General features: G+C 25.9%; 2 protein-coding genes across 4 annotated transcripts; both read right to left on the bottom strand.

The window, feature by feature from the left end:
• Positions 1–2703: 2703 nt before the first annotated feature.
• LOC126850277 (cytochrome P450 4C1-like) lies at positions 2704–10458 on the bottom strand. 3 transcript variants are annotated; one of them, XM_050593105.1, is made up of 12 exons: positions 9255–9376; positions 8112–8530; positions 7112–7292; positions 6808–6917; positions 5744–5834; positions 5086–5280; positions 4912–4978; positions 4608–4734; positions 4395–4476; positions 4194–4306; positions 3839–4076; positions 2704–3323 (listed from the first exon to the last, which is right to left on the bottom strand). In XM_050593105.1, exons 3-12 carry the CDS (start codon positions 7281–7283, stop codon positions 2983–2985), a joined length of 1536 nt encoding a protein of 511 aa, XP_050449062.1. In that variant the 5' UTR covers positions 7284–7292; positions 8112–8530; positions 9255–9376; the 3' UTR covers positions 2704–2982. The 3 variants fall into 3 exon arrangements, with proteins under 3 accessions (XP_050449062.1, XP_050449063.1, XP_050449060.1); XM_050593106.1 differs by lacking the exons at positions 8112–8530; positions 9255–9376 and adding an exon at positions 10441–10458; XM_050593103.1 differs by lacking the exon at positions 8112–8530 and having other exon boundaries at positions 9255–9385.
• Positions 10459–11342: 884 nt separating this feature from the next.
• Positions 11343–18294, bottom strand: LOC126850281 (cytochrome P450 4C1-like). Its single transcript, XM_050593118.1, has 11 exons — positions 17980–18294; positions 16442–16622; positions 15699–15808; positions 15321–15411; positions 13861–14055; positions 13461–13527; positions 13162–13288; positions 12969–13047; positions 12763–12875; positions 12416–12653; positions 11343–11862 (listed from the first exon to the last, which is right to left on the bottom strand). Exons 2-11 carry the CDS (start codon positions 16611–16613, stop codon positions 11522–11524), a joined length of 1533 nt encoding a protein of 510 aa, XP_050449075.1. The 5' UTR covers positions 16614–16622; positions 17980–18294; the 3' UTR covers positions 11343–11521.
• Between the last annotated feature and the right edge of the window lie 1340 nt (positions 18295–19634).

Below are 19634 nucleotides of genomic sequence, written 5' to 3'. Positions count from 1 at the left end.
GTTGCTCGAACGCAGAAATATGTAATGTATAAAAACTATATGTATAAATACTATACTCTGGTATATAACTACTATAGTATATAACAACGAAATGTACATAACAATGTCATGGATCATTTATCTTATATGATTTATCCTCGCAATGGTTTGAAATATTTTTACACAAGATAAGGGTAAGTGAACTGTTCTTTGATATCACTGACATACGAGACAGAAACCGATACGATAATCATTTGCATATATATAGTATATTTAAGTAATAATTTTTAAACCCGCATACTTAAGAAACAATATGTATATAATATGTATATAATATGCTACAATATGTATATATAAGCTTGATTTCGGACAATGTGTTGTAATCTTTATTTTTATTACATAAAGGCATAATGTACATAACTTTACTGTGATCTTCTTATGTATTCTGATCATGATTATGAATTGCTAAACCTGTTCCAGTAGTGATGTGTGCACACACATGTGCTAGATAATATATAAGACATATACGGAGAAAAAAAAATCTTTCCTAAATGCGTTTAATTTATTATCTTTTTGGTTAAAATATTTTGGTATTTAATTTAAATACTTAAATATTTGAACTAAAGAAATATATAATATATTACAATAAAAATCGTACGCAAATTATAATAAGAGAATATAAATGTTTGTAATAAATAATAATAAAATCAATTTGTTATGTACTTATATCAAACCAACATGATTCGATGATGTTATATTTAACAGGCGGCAAGAGATTAACATTATCAACGAAAGTGACATAAATATTTTTCCGAGCCATAGATAAAAGCCTCTACGAACAACACTCTCATTAGAATGAGCCAATAGAGATGTGCCAGCGACCTCCTTGCGGCCAAATAAACACAAATAAAAAATTTTATGTAAAAAAAATAAAAGCGCACAATTTATTTATTTCTCGTACATTCATACAATAAAAAATGATTCATAATTAAATTTCTTTATTTTCGCTCAATTTGGCAACTTCATAAACAAAACATCAACATATACACATACATATACATGATATATGTTTAATAAGAAAAGGATGGAAAAACTCATTATAAAACTATTGTAAAATGTCCATCAAATTTTTGCAATGCTCTTAATTCACAAAGAAAAATGTATAATTAATATATTATCTCAAGACTTATCAGATAACAACTTTCATCTTTCCGCTTATTATTTAACAATAAAACGGTTTGTGAAATGTTTAACCTGAATTATGACGTATAATCAACGAGATGCAACGATGACGCGATGCAAGCAGACGCCAGCCAAAGTGTTAAAAATTCCATCGCCGACATATATTTTTCTCCTTCAATAGCTAAAGCGGCCTCGCTTTTTTGAAGAAAAACATTAGTCACGGTTACTAGAAAAAAAACGTCATCCCAGAAGGTCGATTCCATTTGCTCTACATATGTTAATTTTTTTTTTTAAATGATATTCTATTATGCGCATATATACGTAACAATCCATACAGAAAGTCATCGTTTTACATAATCATTTCAAGTAAGTCATAGGTGTTGAAATGTTTTTAATTTTTTTTCATAAGAAAAAAATATGCACATGACGAAGTTTGCATTCGTAATAAAGAATAAAAATATTAAACATTGTATAAATTAGTCGCAAGGCAACTAGATTTTGTTTGTTTATCATGAAACAGAATCTCGAGCCATTTCAAGTAAGACCTTGAATCATGTTTGCACTCTCTCTCTCTCTCTCTCTCTGTCTCTCTCTCTCTCTCTCTCTCTCTCTCTGTCTCTTCGAACTGAAGAATAACATCGTGATTCGCTTAACACAGATGCGTCCTTTAAATTTTAAATATCCTTCTCAATAATCTTTGATTTATAGACTTGTAAAATTATGATCGATTAAGAAACGCCTATATCAAAACTATCAATGCATTATCGAATGAAAGTTTATAAAGTTTATATTAAAATCGAATAGATGTTTTGAGCAATTCCTATATAAATCAGTGGTTGTTGACTCGTTTTCACATGCTCTTTTGTATGTTTTAAAGCATTAAAACTGTAAAACTTTAACTTGTTACATCTCCTAAATCAATGCCGTCTCATACAAATTCCATGCGAGGAATTAGTCAGAAGAACCTCTCCTACAACATACTTGAGGTGCAATCAAATCGGAGGTATGTTAATTTTTGTATAGTTTTACCAATTTTTTAATTTTAAGGATCTCAAAAAGATTTTTTTAAAAGTTTTATTTTCTGAGTGATAAATTTTTGTTTTCAACTGCTTTTTGTAGATAAATAAAATCAGGATAACAGTTTTTCCTCTTTTCATTACAAGAAATGTGTAGGTACCCCGTTTTGCTCCAACACGAGAAAAATACGATTGCTATATTCGGGCGTACAAAGTGACAATCAAAACTAGTACGATATATTCTCTAATATATACCGAATGCAATGCTGCTTTTACCAAAGCAAATGCTTTGTGTAGAAAAAGTTTACTTCGATTGTTACCACGATATCAATCTTTTCTGATCCGTAAATTTTTTAACTTTTCTTAAAAAAAAAAATATACACAACCCGTAAATTTTTTAACTTCTTTTAAAAAAGAAATATACACGAAAGTATGCCTCAACTCAAAACAATGATGGCACCAATCTACAACTAATAAAACGAGTAGTCAAAAATAGTAGCACTTATTATGAAATAAAGATATCCGGTTTAATCTGCCTATCTGGTTTTATATTTAGATATTATACATATATCAAGGTAACTAATTAAACAGTTAAAACTTAAGTTAAAATATTAAAAAGTTAATAACATTTGTCCGTATGACGGACAACCATCGAAACCATCATCTACCTATATTTCAAAATATACATAAAATTGTATAGAGAATTTTAAACAAAAATAACCAATGTTTTTTGTTTAAAATGATAAAAAAAACAAGTTTTTTTGCCAACCCTGGCAAAATATAAATTGATAAAATAATAAATTGATTATTCTTTTGGCGTGAAATGGATGAATATTTCTTCACACGGTAGGTAAATGACAGTAAACCCATATTGAACTGTATCCATTGTTTTTACACTTTTCACTCTCCACTTTCTCAAAATAGCTGTTAATATGGCTTTTTCTTCGAGTAAAGCAAATCTTTGGCCGATACAATTTCTTGGTCCAGCACTGAATGGAACATAAGCATATGGATTCCTATATTTCAAATTATCCGGAAGAAAGCGATCTGGATCAAACTTTTTTGGGTCTGACCAAACTTCCGGATTTCTATGCATTAATGAGATTCCCAATACGACTATGGTATCTTTCGGAAGCATATAATCACCTAAAATAAAATAAATTATTATAAACTTCTGCCATTCATAAAATTTTATATTGATAAACTTTTTAAATATAAATGTTCTTAGAGTCTAAAAAATGCAGCTACTGTGTAAAACTGATAAAATAATGTTTATAAATATAGTTTTGATAAATCTGCACAAGATAATTTGTAATAGAATTCTGTTTATATTAAAAATATTTAAAGAATAGCTATATACATAAACACATGCACGTGCGCGCAAAGTGTATGAAGTGATAAATAGAATTTTGTTTAGAACTCTGTCACAAATTAGAAGCCGTTTCAAATAAATTTTGAACTATTTATTTTTTTGAATTATCCTTATTTAGTCTTTAATAATTAAGAAAAAGATCCTTGAACAGAAACATATTCTTTTCATCATTTGTAAATAAAAATATTAATTAATTGCCTATTAATTGCCTTTTCATTGCCTATTAATATTAAGATAAAATAATACCTTCTTTTATCTTAATATTAATAGAAATAAAGTTCTATCATACCTATCTTTACATTTTCCTTTAATTGTCTTGAGATCAAGGGTACACTTGGGAATATTCTGAGCGTTTCTTTTATGACCCTGTCGAGATATTTTAATTGCAACAATTCCTTTACGCTAGCTGGTGTCTTTGAATCTTTGAAAACATCCTCGAGTTCTTCATGAACTTTTTCTTGATGCTCCAGATTATTGCCCAAAAGAAAGAGCGTCCAAGTTATCGCAACCGCAGTTGTGTCGTGACCCTATATTATTATATACATTTACAATTTTATAACAATCACTTATAATAACATTATAACGTGCATGATAAAAAGAAATATTAGAAGTTTTGTGTTAAATTTCAAAAATTTTTCTCTCACTGCAAACATGAATGTATCGATTTGTTCCCTTAATTCATCATCGGTTAATGGAGTTTCGTCCTTCTCATTTTGATCTAGTAACATATCGACAAAAACTTTCCTCTTTCGCTTACCTAACAAAATAAATTTTACAAGAATAATTTAAAAAATTATTCATACAAGCATATGAATAATGATAAATTAATAATTTAATAATCACACCTATATCAAATTCGTCATCCTCGTTTTCCGATTTGACAGAACCATTTTCCGATTGTCGTGCAATCTTTCTCTTACGAATCACCTAAAATTTATTATTTATCAGTTGTTAAATTCAATCGAATAAAAAATAACGTAAATAATTAATTTAATAAAATTCTGCCAATATCTTATTTTTACATTATAATATATTATTAGCGTTTTACGTTTACATACCTCTTTCGAAAATGTATGTATTGTATTAATTCCTAAATTGTATTTTCTTCCTGAAGGCATTAAATCATACAACCAATCTGACCAAAGCCACGGTTGAAAAAATCGCTCCACTATTAATTTAGAACTTCTAAAAATACGATTAAAATATTAAACTGATATAATTGCATTTTTATACTATTATATTAAATATAATTAAACAAACAAATTCTGTTGTTAATTCTCAAAAAAATCTTTTTAGTGAATCATTAATGCTATTAAATAATAATTTTATTAACAAAATAATGTAATTTGTAACTTTTCGGACCTATGTATTGTTGCGGTATATTCGGTTTCAATTTCTTGAGCATGTATATTTACATCCATTGCTGTTTCTGCAAAATAATTTTTTATTATTGCCATATATAAATATATATATATATATATATATATATATATATATATATATATTTATTTATTTATTTATTTACTTATTTATTACCACATATAACATCGAGAGCAACATTGTTAGCAAACGGAAAAATATTGATAGCTTTTCCTGGGTTCCTTGCAATTTTCTTCTCGAGACATTTTGTTAAGATCTCTGCTTTTTCGGATATAACCACGGCAAATTTATTTAGCATATTAAAGTGAAACGTTGGTTCGATGAGTTTTCTATCATGATTCCATTGTTTTCCTAAAGTATCAATCAACGATATATATATACATGTTAAAAATATCGTAAAAAAGATAAAGTATATGAGTGCGCATAGATAATTAACGTAAATAAAAATGGAAGAAACAATTTTTTATTGTATTTTAGTTTTGTATTTCTTGCATATTGTCACTGAATATTTGTATAAATAAGAAAAGTTCCATGAATAACTGAATAATGTTTTAAATTGCGCCAATTCACATATATAAATAATATTAATGTAAAATCAGTTATTTAAGAAATTGGACACACAAGAATAAGAACATGAAACAATATATTTTTTAATTTTTTAAAATTAAAGTAAAATTATTGTTTCGTTTGCTTGTGATTTGTTCAAAATGCTTTCGCTATATATAAAAAAATGCATAATCTGGTATAAGGTGCAATATACGTTTTATCTTTAATAAAATATTAAAAATAAATGTAAAAGAATTTATGTGCTCACCTGAAGAAGTTAGAAGTCCTTTGCCTAACCAAGATTTCATCATACTATAAGGAATGTCTTTGTCGATATTTACAGTGCTGGACAAAATAATCTATAAAAATGTATTTAAAAAAAATATATAATTATAGATGTAATAATTTATCATTTTAATGTATGTTAAACATAAATATCTTTTTACACATTTTTAATTTTTTTGAAAACGGAATTTCATATGCCAAAATTTTGTTCCATATTTATGACTTACTTTTTCAAGTATTGTGAGTTACATTTTTTTTTATGTAACATTAGAAAAAAAGCATCCTATTTTATCCTATTTTATATTCTTTATTTACATTTTAAATATTAATATAATAATTAATTGGATCGTTTAATAAACTTGGAATGTATAGTTTTTGATCGTGAAGTATTTCACTTGAGAAGCAGTTCAGTTTTTCTTATGACATAAATATAATATGTATAATTGACGCGTTTATATATATATATATATATATATATATATATATATATATATATAATCTAAATATATCTTCTTTTTATTATACTCGATAGACATCTTAGAAATGTTGATCTAAGAAAACTCGTTTAATGATCTTTTGCATGTTATGTAGCAAACAAAAGAGCGGATAATATTTTACATTACCATAGCAAATTTATTGTAATATAGATAAACAAGATTTAATTAAAAAATTAATCTTTTTGCTATTTGTATTTCTATTTCTACGAATAAATTTATTCAGCAAAAATTTGTCTATTACATCAAAAGAGGAAGTTTTGTTATAATAATTAATAATTTGTTATAATAAGAAATTATGGTCATATTTTTTATATATGCAATAGCAGTAATTATATTAATGATTACCAACAAAATTATTTTTTTTATTACATCAAGAAATTTTTAATAATTTTTAATAATACGTTTATAAAAATATGCTCTATTTTACTATTAAAAGAAGTTTTGTTTTCTTATGATATTATATTACAATTTATATATTTACATTGCAAAAAATAAATAATAATTTAGCACTTTATGCATTTATTGTTAGTAAGATTCTTTTCACTCTTACCTTAAAAAATTCAGGTTTATAGAGCATAATTATTGGTTTTAGGCCAATCCATAAAACGAAAATTCCATCTTTAAAATGAAGCATATGTTGCTCAAACCATTGTACACGTTCTGTGGTAATTACATAATACGTGGTAAGTGCATAATCAAATATTCAATATTCAATATTTATTAATTATTATTTTCAATAAATTACTGATTTTCAATAAATATGAAATTTCATGTTTTAAGTTTTTTGTCAAAAATATATAAATAATTTTTGTAAAAGTATATAATAGCAATATTTTATTCATAAAGTTTTTCACCATAATCTGCCAGTTTCAATATCTCAAATGCCACGCCAAAAGGAAATCTACCAACTTGAGGAATGTTTTTTAGGTTTCGTCGAAGAACATATTGATGATATATTGTCGATATAATTGCAAAGATTATTAAAAGAACGAACAAGACGCTTAGTATCAAAAAGATTAAATCCATTCTCGTAGCCTGTAAACAAATTAAACAACTTAAATTATATTTAAATATGTAAATGCAAATTACTTCAGATTATTTTTAAAGTAGAATTACATTGAATTTTACACATATTGACAAATAATACATTGACACGATGTTAATATCATTATCATCCCACTAACCGTAAAAATTTCATAAAAATACTTTATAATCAATGTCGGTGAGAGTATTTCGTCGGCTCAATATTTCTCGATTATTTTTTTATGTAACTCATTCAAAAGTGGAATCTTTGCTCATTAATCAAGGAATTCAACAAAAACCATAATACATTTCTTACTTTCCATTTTTCTAATATATTTATTAAAATCTTTAAAAAAATTTACTGCTTATAATTATTCTTATTTTAATAAAATTTGATATAATAATATATATATATATATATATATATATATATATATAAATATGTTTATAAATTTAAATCAATATTAAATTCCCAATTTTTGATCAAATTTACGCAATAGTATAAGTACTCCGTCATCATTGTTTAAGTGAAATATATTTATATAGGTGAGCTTTGTGAAGAATAAATCGCGAGATTTTTAAAGCGTGTTAATTCTGCTTCTAAATAATTACTTGCTATTATTTTATATAATGCGATTTAAAGAATCGAGTTAGTAAAAAGAAATATTGGTGTTTTATTATAAAATACCTGTCCGTATTACTTTGTTTAATATGTTTTTAATTACATCACATTTTAACTTTACGAATTACTTTGTGTCTTGAAAAAAGTAAAAAATAAAATCTAGAATTTTAACTGCATAATATTTAAAAAATTGCAAGATTTTGACTTACTGTTAGTTATCAGAGCACCTGATGTTTAAGAAGAATGATGTTTCGCCAAGATATTTGTGACACTTTTAGCAGATATTTCATCACTATTTCATCACTAATTATGTCTTACAATTTATTATGCTTTATACTTATAAATGTATAATTATATATATAAGATAAAATAAGATAAAGATAAGATAAAATAAGTGTAATAATAAAATGTAATATAAGATAAGACAAAATAAGATAAAATAAGTAAGAAAAAAAGGATGAGAAATAGATGCTTTTTTCAAAAAAAGAATAATTTTTAAAGAGCAATAAAGAATTTTTAAAAAGCAAAATATTATATAGGATATCCACTTCTTCTCTATTCAAGATTTGATCGCGGAATAACATTCTAAGGTGTATTTATATTACGACGATGTTTTCATCAACTAATGCTGCAAAGATTAAAAATAAGTGTATAAATATTCAACAAAATCAAGCAAGTTTTTTAATCACATTCTTTTTATGAATGTGACAATCACGTTTCCACGCGATTGAATAATTGCTGCATCTAACATTCTCCTTTTATAATGATACAAAACAAAAATCAGGTTTCGAGTAGAATTTCAAAAAACGTCCTTCTACTGATTTAAATAAAAAAACAATTTTCTACCGATTTAAATAAGAAAGTGTCCTACTGATTTAAATCAATTTGCAAATAAATTCCTTTAAAAAGAAATTTATACCAAACAATTAACAGAATATAGATAGCAATATAAATATATTTATTTAATTAAATAATAAATAAGCAAAATATTTATTTAACCTATTTACAAAATTTGATTTAAAACGCGACATGAACGTTTTCAGAAATAGCTCGGCTTTATGTAGTATATTAATATATTAAATGCAAACAATATTCTAATTACTACCTGCATATACATAGTATGTGTAAAATATATAATTCTTAAAAAGAAATTGCACAAAAATCTATATTATAAGTTAATAAATACATAGACGAGTGTTTATACGACCAAACTGGCAATTTATTATTTGATTGTTCTATCACGACGTTTCGACCATATGGTTTTGTCATGGTTTCCTTATCAAGTGAAGTAAAATAACAATATTATAAATAATGATAGTCACGTTACAAATGAAATAAACGGAATTATGTACCTGCGTTATAGTTAAAAAGTAGAAAGAGAAAAATCGGAATGAAACTGACATTGTGTCAACCACTATGTTTGGAATACTGAGAACGACCTCTATCGTATATGTTGTTTAAGTTCTCTGTGTCTTTTTGAGAGTTAACCCATTTGCATCATAAGTGCATATATGCGCGCATTTTGCCTGGCCACTATCACCAGAGCGCGCATATATGCGCTCATTGCACGTGCGCATTTATCAACAGAGCGTATATTATACCCATGCGTATTTGGCTCTCAGTCAATGAAAAGAGGTGATCGCGAATAGTTTCAGGGTAAAATAACTTAGAAAAATAAAAAAAAAAAAAACAACAAAAAAAAGAACAATTTCACCATGTTTATCATTACCAGGAAGATTTAGGGGTCAACATTTTCCAATCCTTATTGAAACGAATTCATCAAAGAAAGCTCGCAAACGCTGTGTAGTTTGTTTATTAGAAAAAAAAGAAAAGATACATTTTATCAATGTGATAACTGCCATGTGGCATTATGCCTTGACCATTTCAAACATTATCATGTTGTGCAAAATAATTAGATTTTATTCCTCTTAAATTATGAATCTATAATGAAGTAAAAATTCTTTATTTATGTAATATTGCTTTTGTTTTTAACATTTAAAAACATTTTCATTTAAATGCAATCAAAAAAATTTTTGGTGATAAGAACGAATTTTTCATTTTTCTGTGTGATGCAAATGGGTTAATAGTGTTGTCAAATTTTTTAATAAAAAACATTTCAGCTATTTCTCTCTTTCTTACATGTTTTTCAGTATGCAGAATATCAGGCGCTGACCAATCGAAGTCATGATCAAATTCTAATTTGTGTTTGCTGATTACGGAAAGATTACTTGCTTGCATTTTTATATTATTAAAATGTTCCTTGACCCGGATGCCTGTCTTTTTGTTTGGCCAATATACGAAGCGCTACAGTTCTTGCAATTTATTCTATAAACAACTTTCGTGCTATTACTAATAAGCAATCCATCTTTGCCACGTTTAATCAATGAATTTAATTTTTTAAGTATATTGTAGATATTAATAAATATAATACATTTTTGAGATATTCATAAATTTGCCAAAAAGCACAGCCTTTTAAAATATAAAATTAATAATTTATGAGTTAAAAAATAATATAGATAAAATAAAAATTTGTTCTACCTATTACGACGAATGATCGACGAAGTGATGCAATGCAGACTGACATCATATAGTGCGCTAAAGATTCTATCGTAAATGTAAATCTTTTTTTTTGGTATCTGTTGATGCTTCAGTTTCAATTTGCTTTTCAAAGTCCATCTCTTTTTTCCTAAAGTTATATTCTTTTTACACGCACCACGTTTGTAATAAATCATACAGGATGTCGTTTAAATAATCATTTCAAGTAAGTCATATAAGTCGAAACGTTTTTTAATTTGTTCATAAAAAAAATATGCATACATTAGCAAAATTTGCATTTACAATAAAGATAGAATTAAAATATCAAACGCTGCATAAATTAAGTCGCGAAGTCAACAAAGTTGTTTATTACGACGAAAAATTCCGAGTCATTTCAAGTAAAATCTTGAATCATGTTTATATATATATATATATATATATATATATATATATATATATAAATATTTAAAAAAATTAAAATTTAATAATGACATATTCTTATTTAACAGAAGATTTTTGCAACTTTGTCAAAATGTTTATATTGTAATTTTGCATTTACATGCTTTATATATAGCAATATTTAATATCCACTTCAATATCAATTTAGTGTTGAGAATATAGATGAATCAGACATAAATTCAATACTGAGATTTAATTAATTACTATAAAAAAATAAAGATTTTCTGATTGATCAATTCTTATTGAACAATCTTAATTTTTAAGGCATAATAGTATGTTGTCTTAAAACGGGTTTCAAATTATTGAGATATTTAACTCTTTGATTTTATATTCTGCCATTATTGTCGAAATGCTCCACGATGGATTGCAAAAATTCAAATGGCTCTACAATTTTCGTGTTTGTCATTATTTTAAAATAATTATCTCGCAAAAAATAACACATCACATAAAATGCTTGTCTTTAATGTAAGTATAGATAAAATTTTATTATTATATGTCAAATCACGATTTCGGTATTTATAATCCGTTATGTCATGTCGTTCTTTGTGACGGCATCCATCAAAACTATCACCATATATTTCAAGGTATACATAAAAGTATATAGAGTACACAGTATGAAAATTGATTATTTTTTTGGAATGAAATGGATCAATATCTCTTCGCATGGTCGGTAAATGAGACTTAGCCCATATTGAATTGTTTCTGTTGTTTTTGCACTTTTTACTCTCCATTTTCTCAAAATAGCTGTTAATATCGTTTTCTCTTCGAGCAAAGCAAATCTCTGGCCGATACAGTTTCTTGGTCCAGCGCTGAATGGAACGTAGGCATATGGATGCCTATGTTTTGAATTTTCCGGAAGAAAGCGATCTGGATCGAACTTATTTGGATCTGTCCAAACTTGCGGATTTTTATGCGTTAATGCGATTTCCAATAGGACTGTAGTATCTTTCGGGAGTGTATAATTATCTAAAAACAGACATGTTATAGATTGTATTCTGTCATTCACACACACAAACATAAAATTTTATATTCATAAAATTTTTTCATATAAATGTTCTATTTTAAAATTTATGAATGTTTCTCTCTTGTAATCTAAGAATCTTGCAAACTTACAATATAATTTTAAATATACATTAGACAATTTTTATATGAAAAATTATAACAAAACATTTTTTTTGTAATAAAAACATTTGAAAACTTTACACTCACATGGAATATAATAAAATAATAAATAAAATAATAAATAAAATTTTATCTTAGATTTTGCCATAAATTAGAGATTATCTAAAAAGGATTTTAAAGTATTGATCTTTTGCTAAAATGTTTTTATTTAGTCTTTAATAAATAAAAAAGATATCTTTTTGAACACATTCTTTTCATCATTTAAGTAAAAAGATTATCGTTTCATTGCGTATTTTTTAAATTTACATGTAAAACATGTAAGTTACACGTAATTTACACGTAATACATATGAATACCTTAATCTTTTTTAAATTTTAATATTAAAGTTCTGTCATACCTATTTTTACATCTTCTTCTAATTTTCTTGTGATTATGGGTACACTTGGGAATAGTCTGAGCGTTTCTTTTATGACCCTATCGAGATATTTTAATTGCGACAATTCTTTTACGCTGGCTGGTGTCTTCGAATCTTTGAAAACTTCCTCGAGTTCTTCATGAAGTTTTTCTTGATGCTCGAGATTATTGCCCAAAAGAAAGAGTGTCCAGGTTATTGCAACTGCAGTTGTGTCATGACCCTATATCATTAGATTCTTACTATTTTATAACACTTAGTTATAATAATATTACCAAGCCTAATAAGAAGAAGTATTATGTTAAGTATTATTTTAGAGACTTTTCTCTTACTTCGAACATAAATGTGTCGACTTGTGCCCTTAATTCATCATCGGTTAGTGGAGTTTCGGCCTTCTCATTCTGATCTAGTAACAGATCCAAAAAAGCTTTCCTCTTTCGCTTACCTAACAAAATAAAGTTCATAAAAAAATTTTTTTAATATTTACAAGCCATCAAAGCATATGTAAAACGATAATTTAATAATTTATTAATCACACCTATATCAAGCTCGTCATCCTCGTTTTTCGAGGGAGAATCATTTCCTGATTGTCGTGCGATCTTTTTCTTATGTATCACCTGAAAATTATCATTTATTCTTTGCAAATTTATTAAAAAGTAGCGTAAATAATTAATTTAATAATCTATATCTAAATACATAATGTATCATATATTAAGGTTTTTTCCGTATACCTCTTTCGTAAACGTATGTATTGTATTAAGCAGTGAATTATGTTCCTTTCCTGGAGGCATCATGTTGTAGAACCAATCTATCCAATACCACGGTTGAAGAAATCGATTAAATATTAATTTAGATGTTCTAAAAATACGAAACGATTAATTGATATATGATATATTCATAAGAGTCTTTATTAGTTTATTTCGATCATATAAAATTTGCTATATTAATTCCAAAAAAATCTTTTAATTATAAATTATTAATGCTATTTAATATTTTATTAGCAATAAAACAATTCATAAGTTTTTTGTACCTATGTATTGATATGGTGTACTTGGTGTCACTTTCTTGAGCATGTACATCCACACCCATTGCCGTTTCTGTGCAAAATAATGAATTAGTATCGTCATAACTCTCTTATAAAAGTATGTTATATTGCTTATAAATTACATAAAAAAAATAAAATTAATACTTATGAGTCTCAAATAATTAATTTTGTTACATACAAAAATTAATATCAATATAAAATTTTATTTATATTAAAAACCTATGAGAATAAGACATTATTTATTTGCAATTAAATTAAATGTGAAGTGAAATTCAATTTTTTTGCATCAATTTACATAAGCAACATCGGAAATCAAACTCATTAAAATTATACTATTATTGTAATTTGTGATTACATAAAAAGAAAAAATTTATTTATTTAGTACCACATATAATGTCGAGAGCAACATTGTTAGCAAACGGATAAATATCAATAGCTTTTCCTGGGTTTTTTGCTATTTCCTTCTCGAGACATTTTGTCAAGATCTCTGTTTTTTCGGACATAATTACAGCAAATTGATCCAATATACTGAAATGGAATGTTGGCCCAATTAATTTTCTATCATGGTTCCACTGTTTTCCTGAAGCAATATCAATCAGCGATACATTTACATATTAAAAATACCTTAAAAGAGATAAAGACTATAAGAGTGCATAAATAATTAATGTAAATAAAAATATATTAAAAAAACATATTATACAGTTTCTTATTACATTTTAGTTCTTCTTACACGTTGTCATTGAATATTTGCAATGTACGAGGGCTATTTAGAAATCAACCTCTGGCAGGTTTGCAAAATAAAATAAGAAACAGAAAATATATTTTATTAATATTATACACGAAAAAAAAAGTTATTGGCATATATATATATACACTATTTTTCGACATAATTGCCATACGAATTGAGACTTTTGTTATAGTATAGCACAAGGTTTTGTGTACTCACCAAATTATGATGTTAAATTGGATCGCTAAATTGGAATCTTACCTTACTTGTAACTTTGTTCAACAGTTTCTTATTGTCCTTGAATCACTGCATTCTTACATTCACGTCACACTTTCATGCGTGCGAATAGATAAATATCCTTGGTGCATGCACATTCCACACTGTAGAATGGATGATCAAACTACAATTTCATATTCAAAAATTTCAATTTGCGGCTATCCTGCAGCCTGGATCTTGAGTGACTTTTATCCATTTACATGCAGTGCGAAAGTGTGACTATGTTTCTTGTTTTGTTAGAAGTTGGTTGAAATTTCCAATTTAGCAGCACTGTACTTTGTTGAGGACATACAAAATTTTCTGTCACAAGTGTCTCAATTCGAATGATGATTATGTCAAAAATTAGTGTATATATGTAAATAACTTTTATGTTGTTTCTTGTTTTATTTTGCAAGCCTACTGAAGATTACGAGTTGACTAGGTACGAGTTGACTTCCAAACAGATCTTGTAAATAAAAAAAATTCTACATAAAACTGAATAATGTTTTAAAGCGTGTCAATATTTAAATAATTAATATTAATGTAAAATTGTATTTATATAAGTAAAATGTAATTATTACAAATATACAATATTTCCATAAGTAAATATTTAACATTAACATACATAATAAATAAAAATATCATTTCTGTTATATATATATATATATATATATATATATATATATATGCATATTTGTATTAGAATAAAACTTTACTCTTTAGTTTTCTCGTTTTCTCTTTGTTCAAAATTCTTTTGCCAATAACCATATAACAAAGACGTATAATTTAATGTAAGCTGCAATTTATTTTTCATCTTTAATGAGATATTAAAAATAGAATAGTAAAAGAGTTTATGCGTTTACCTGTAGAAGTTAGAAGGCCGTTACCTAACCAAGGCTCCAACATTTCATAGGGAAATCCTTTTTTGATATTTACAGTGCTGGGAAAAATAATCTGTAAAAATGTGTTTAAAAAGAATATAACTGGGAGTGTAATAATTTATTTTTATTCTATTTATTTATTTTTATAATTTATTTTTAATTAAATTTTAATTAATTAATAATTTTATTTTATAATTACGACTTACTTTTTCATGTATGATTAATTATATTTTTCCTAGTGCATCATTAAGAAAAGAAACATTCTATTTAATATTCTAAACATGAATATAATTGACTGATAGATTGCTAAATTAATTTGAAAAGTATTTGATTGTCTCGAAAGGCGGATCAATTTCTTACCTCCAAAATTTCAGGTTTAAAAATACTAATAAGCGGTTTTATGCCAAGCCAATATATATAAATTCCATCTTTAAAATCAGTCATACGTTGCGCAAACCATAATATACGTTCTGTGGATAAACACATAATCAGATATTCAGTATTTACTAATTATCATACTAATTTAAAATAAACAAAATTGTTTTGACTTGTTTTAAGTTCTTTGCTAAAAATAATATTTGTAAAAATCAGAGTTGGGAATGTTACTTTTTAAAAATAACTCGTTACCATTACTATTCTTTTTCTAAAAACTCATTACCGTTACTCAAATAGTAACAAATAGTTAAGTAATTTTCTATATTCTTTTTATATATAATACAAATTTTACATATAATTTTTTTTTTAATACAAGATCAAATTAAACACTAAAAAATTTTTAATATTATTTTATACGCGCTACTCGCCTTACACAATAGAAAAAAATGAAATACTAAAAAAAATTTACAGTAGTTTTCATATAATGCTACATTCCAACACTTTTATCAATATGTTTCTTTGTGTGAAAATTATGCCTAGTAAATTCTAAAAAGTAACAATAAAGGTAACAGTTAAATTTGTTATTCGTTATCAAAAAATGCATTTTTTTCCGTTGCAATTACCAAAAAAATATAACTATGCAGTAACGACGTTACGAGTAACACGTTTTACTTTCCAATCCTGGTAAAAGCATATAATGACAATGTTTTATTCATAAAGTTCTTTACCATAATCCGTCAGCTTCACTAATTCAAATGCTACGCCAAAAGGAAATCTTCCGACTTGAGGAATATTTTTCAAATTTTGTCGAAGAATGTATTGATGATATATTGTCGATATAATTGAGGGGATTATTAAAACAATAAACAAGGCGCATAGTATCAAAGAGATTAAATCCATCCTCGTAGCCTATAAGCATATTAAACAGAACAAGTTACCATCTATGTAAATGCACATACTATAAATACTTTTTAATGTAGAATTACATTAGAATTTTACACACACACATATTGATAAATATTTTATTGACACGATGTTTATATCATTATTATCTCTACTAATAAATCTCTACTTGAAAAAATTTTGTAAAGACATTTTAATTACTTATGACATAAGCGCAGAGATACAACTCAATACTTATCAGTGAATGGGCGGAAGGAAAAAAAAGATGTGAAAAAAATTAATCATAATCTTATCTATAATTAATATTGAAAAATGATACACAGATTGATATAATTCGAGGTAAATAGCTTCAAATTCGCGCATACGATGTTGATGCGTTTGAGACGCAACGAAAAAACTCCTGTTCTGAATTTTTGCTATATCCATGATGATCAAAGCGTTTCAAATCTATTTGACTTTTAAAGACACGTACCAGGCAAAATACAATAACAAGAATAGATACCGACGAGGCTAGTTAGAAAGTCGAAAAATAAACGCAAAAAACACGGAGTCGATAGGCAAGCGATACACGTGATACTGTCGAGGAATATTAGATTTTCATATGAAACAAGAGTATGAGAGATTACCAAGATTAATGACGACTCAACAACGCAATATTATTAGTTAAATTCAGAGTTTGTGACGCCCCGAACAATAATCAATATCGGTGAGAATATTTCGTCGGCAAAATAATATTTCTCGATTATTTCCACATAACTCATTCAAAAGTGAAATTTATTCTCATTAAGCGAAAGATACATATAACCGCAATAAATTTTCTATATTTCATTTTTCTATCATATTTTTTATTGAGATTTTTAAAAATTTACTGCTTAAAATGTATAATTATTTTCATTTAAATAAAAATTCGAAGATATAAAGAGCGTTTACAAAATATTGAATTAATATTGTATTTCTAAACTTTGATCATATGTGTGTGTGTGTGTGTGTGTGTGTGTGTGTGTGTGTACATTTGTGAAACAATGTAAGAGTTTCATCATTAATATTTAAATATATAGTCGAATTTCGGAGAATTGTGAATCAAAATTTTCAATATTAATACTGTAGTGTTAATGCTTTCGAATAATTACTTGCCATAATATTATAAATAAGATTTAAAGATTCAAAAGAAACATTGACGTTTTGTCATAAAATAAAGAAAGAAATTGACGTTTTGTCATAAAATATCCGCGTACTTTGTTTAATGAATTTTTTATTAAATTATATTTTAATTTTGTATGAATTACTCTGCGTCTTGAAAAAAATAAAAAACAAAACCGCAACTTTTAACTAAATACTAAAAAAATGCAAGATTCCAACTTACTGTCTGTACTCACTGTCGATTATGTCGAAGTATTTAATGTCCAAACAATGATGTTTTATCAAGATATTTAACACTTAACAGATATCACTGCTTCACTACTAATTATATATTACAATTAATTATGCTTTATACATATAAATATAATATAATTAAATACAATAAGATAAGCGATATAAAGAAAGAAAAAACGAATTTCTCCTCCAAAAAAAAAATTTCTTTTAAAGAATTTTAAAGAATTTTTTAGAAATAAAGAATAATCGTTTCCGCTTCTTCTCGATTCGAGGCTCGATCACGAAATGATATTGCGTTTTCAATTTCCAACTCAAGTCATGCTTTCGCCTTGCACTACTCAAATCTAGAATGAACACTCATGTATAATGTACAAGGCCGTATTACTTATCTTATTTGATTTTTCATTTAGAACTTGATTTTTTCTCCAACATGGATTATAATGCAATATTTTTTAAACGTTTTCAGTTTAAAAAAATACTGCATCGTAAATTAATTATTTATGATTTAAATTTATACGATAGAATAACATGTTACATGCAAACAACAATTTAATCGCCATTTATATACATAATATTAATTTAAGCTATTAATTCTTAAGAAGCTATTAATTTTTAAAGAGCTATTAATTCTTAATGCGAAACTATACAGATTAATTATATCAAAAGTTAATAAATCTAATACATTTCAATATATTCATAAATTTGTTAAAAAGCACTTTTAGTCTTTCAAAATATAAAGTTAATAATTAATTTATGAGTTAAAAAGTAAAGATTTGCCCTATAGAATATAATTTAATCTCAAAATTGTAAATATTGTTTTATATTAAACTAACTTTTTTATGGTGACTGTATCACAAAAATTTTATAATCATTATATACAAAAATTTATGAAAATAAAAAAAAATTCTACAAGGCTTTTTAACAAATCTTTACTTTAACTCATTAATTAATTATCAGTTTTATATTTTAAGAGGTCAAAAAAGAAGAATAGAGTGTGATACGCACTTTGCTTTTTTTTCTAATGTCAAATTCAAAATGAATTTCAAAATATATTGAATTTATTAACTTTTGACATAACTGATTTGCAGTTCCTTCTTAAGCATACTATAGCATACATAATGCTTGAAAAAACACTACTAATATACACTTATTGTCAGACAATGAGATATAATTTCTCTTTTCATAATAACATATTTATCACTTCACTATTGTGACTCTTTTGCATATCTTGCTAGTCACGATTATTTCTTGCCAGATCGGTTATGATTTATTAATATTTTATAAATATTTCATCTTTGTTTTATTCTCATCAAAAACTCAATTTTTTACAATCATTAATCAGCGATTCACTAGTAATGTATGCACGTGCTGAATAATATACATATATTGCAGTTCTGTACTGAGAAAAAAAGATCTTTATTGAACTAATGTGTTTAATTGGTCATCATTTTTTTAGTTGAAATATTTGAATTTTTGATCTAAATATTTAAATATTTGAATTACAGAAATATTACAATAAAAATTGCTCAAGCACATTTATTGCAATAAACATAAGTGTTTATATAATAAAAGATGATGAAACCGGCATGCAATTCATAAGACACATTCCACTTAACGTTCGTGTATACTAATTATACTCACAGT

The sequence above is a fragment of the Cataglyphis hispanica genome, chromosome 6 (assembly GCF_021464435.1).
Source record: "Cataglyphis hispanica isolate Lineage 1 chromosome 6, ULB_Chis1_1.0, whole genome shotgun sequence".
NCBI classification, from domain to species: domain Eukaryota; kingdom Metazoa; phylum Arthropoda; class Insecta; order Hymenoptera; family Formicidae; genus Cataglyphis; species Cataglyphis hispanica.
Note: the sequence above shows the minus strand (reverse complement) of the source record. Positions and strands in the feature narration are given on the sequence as shown.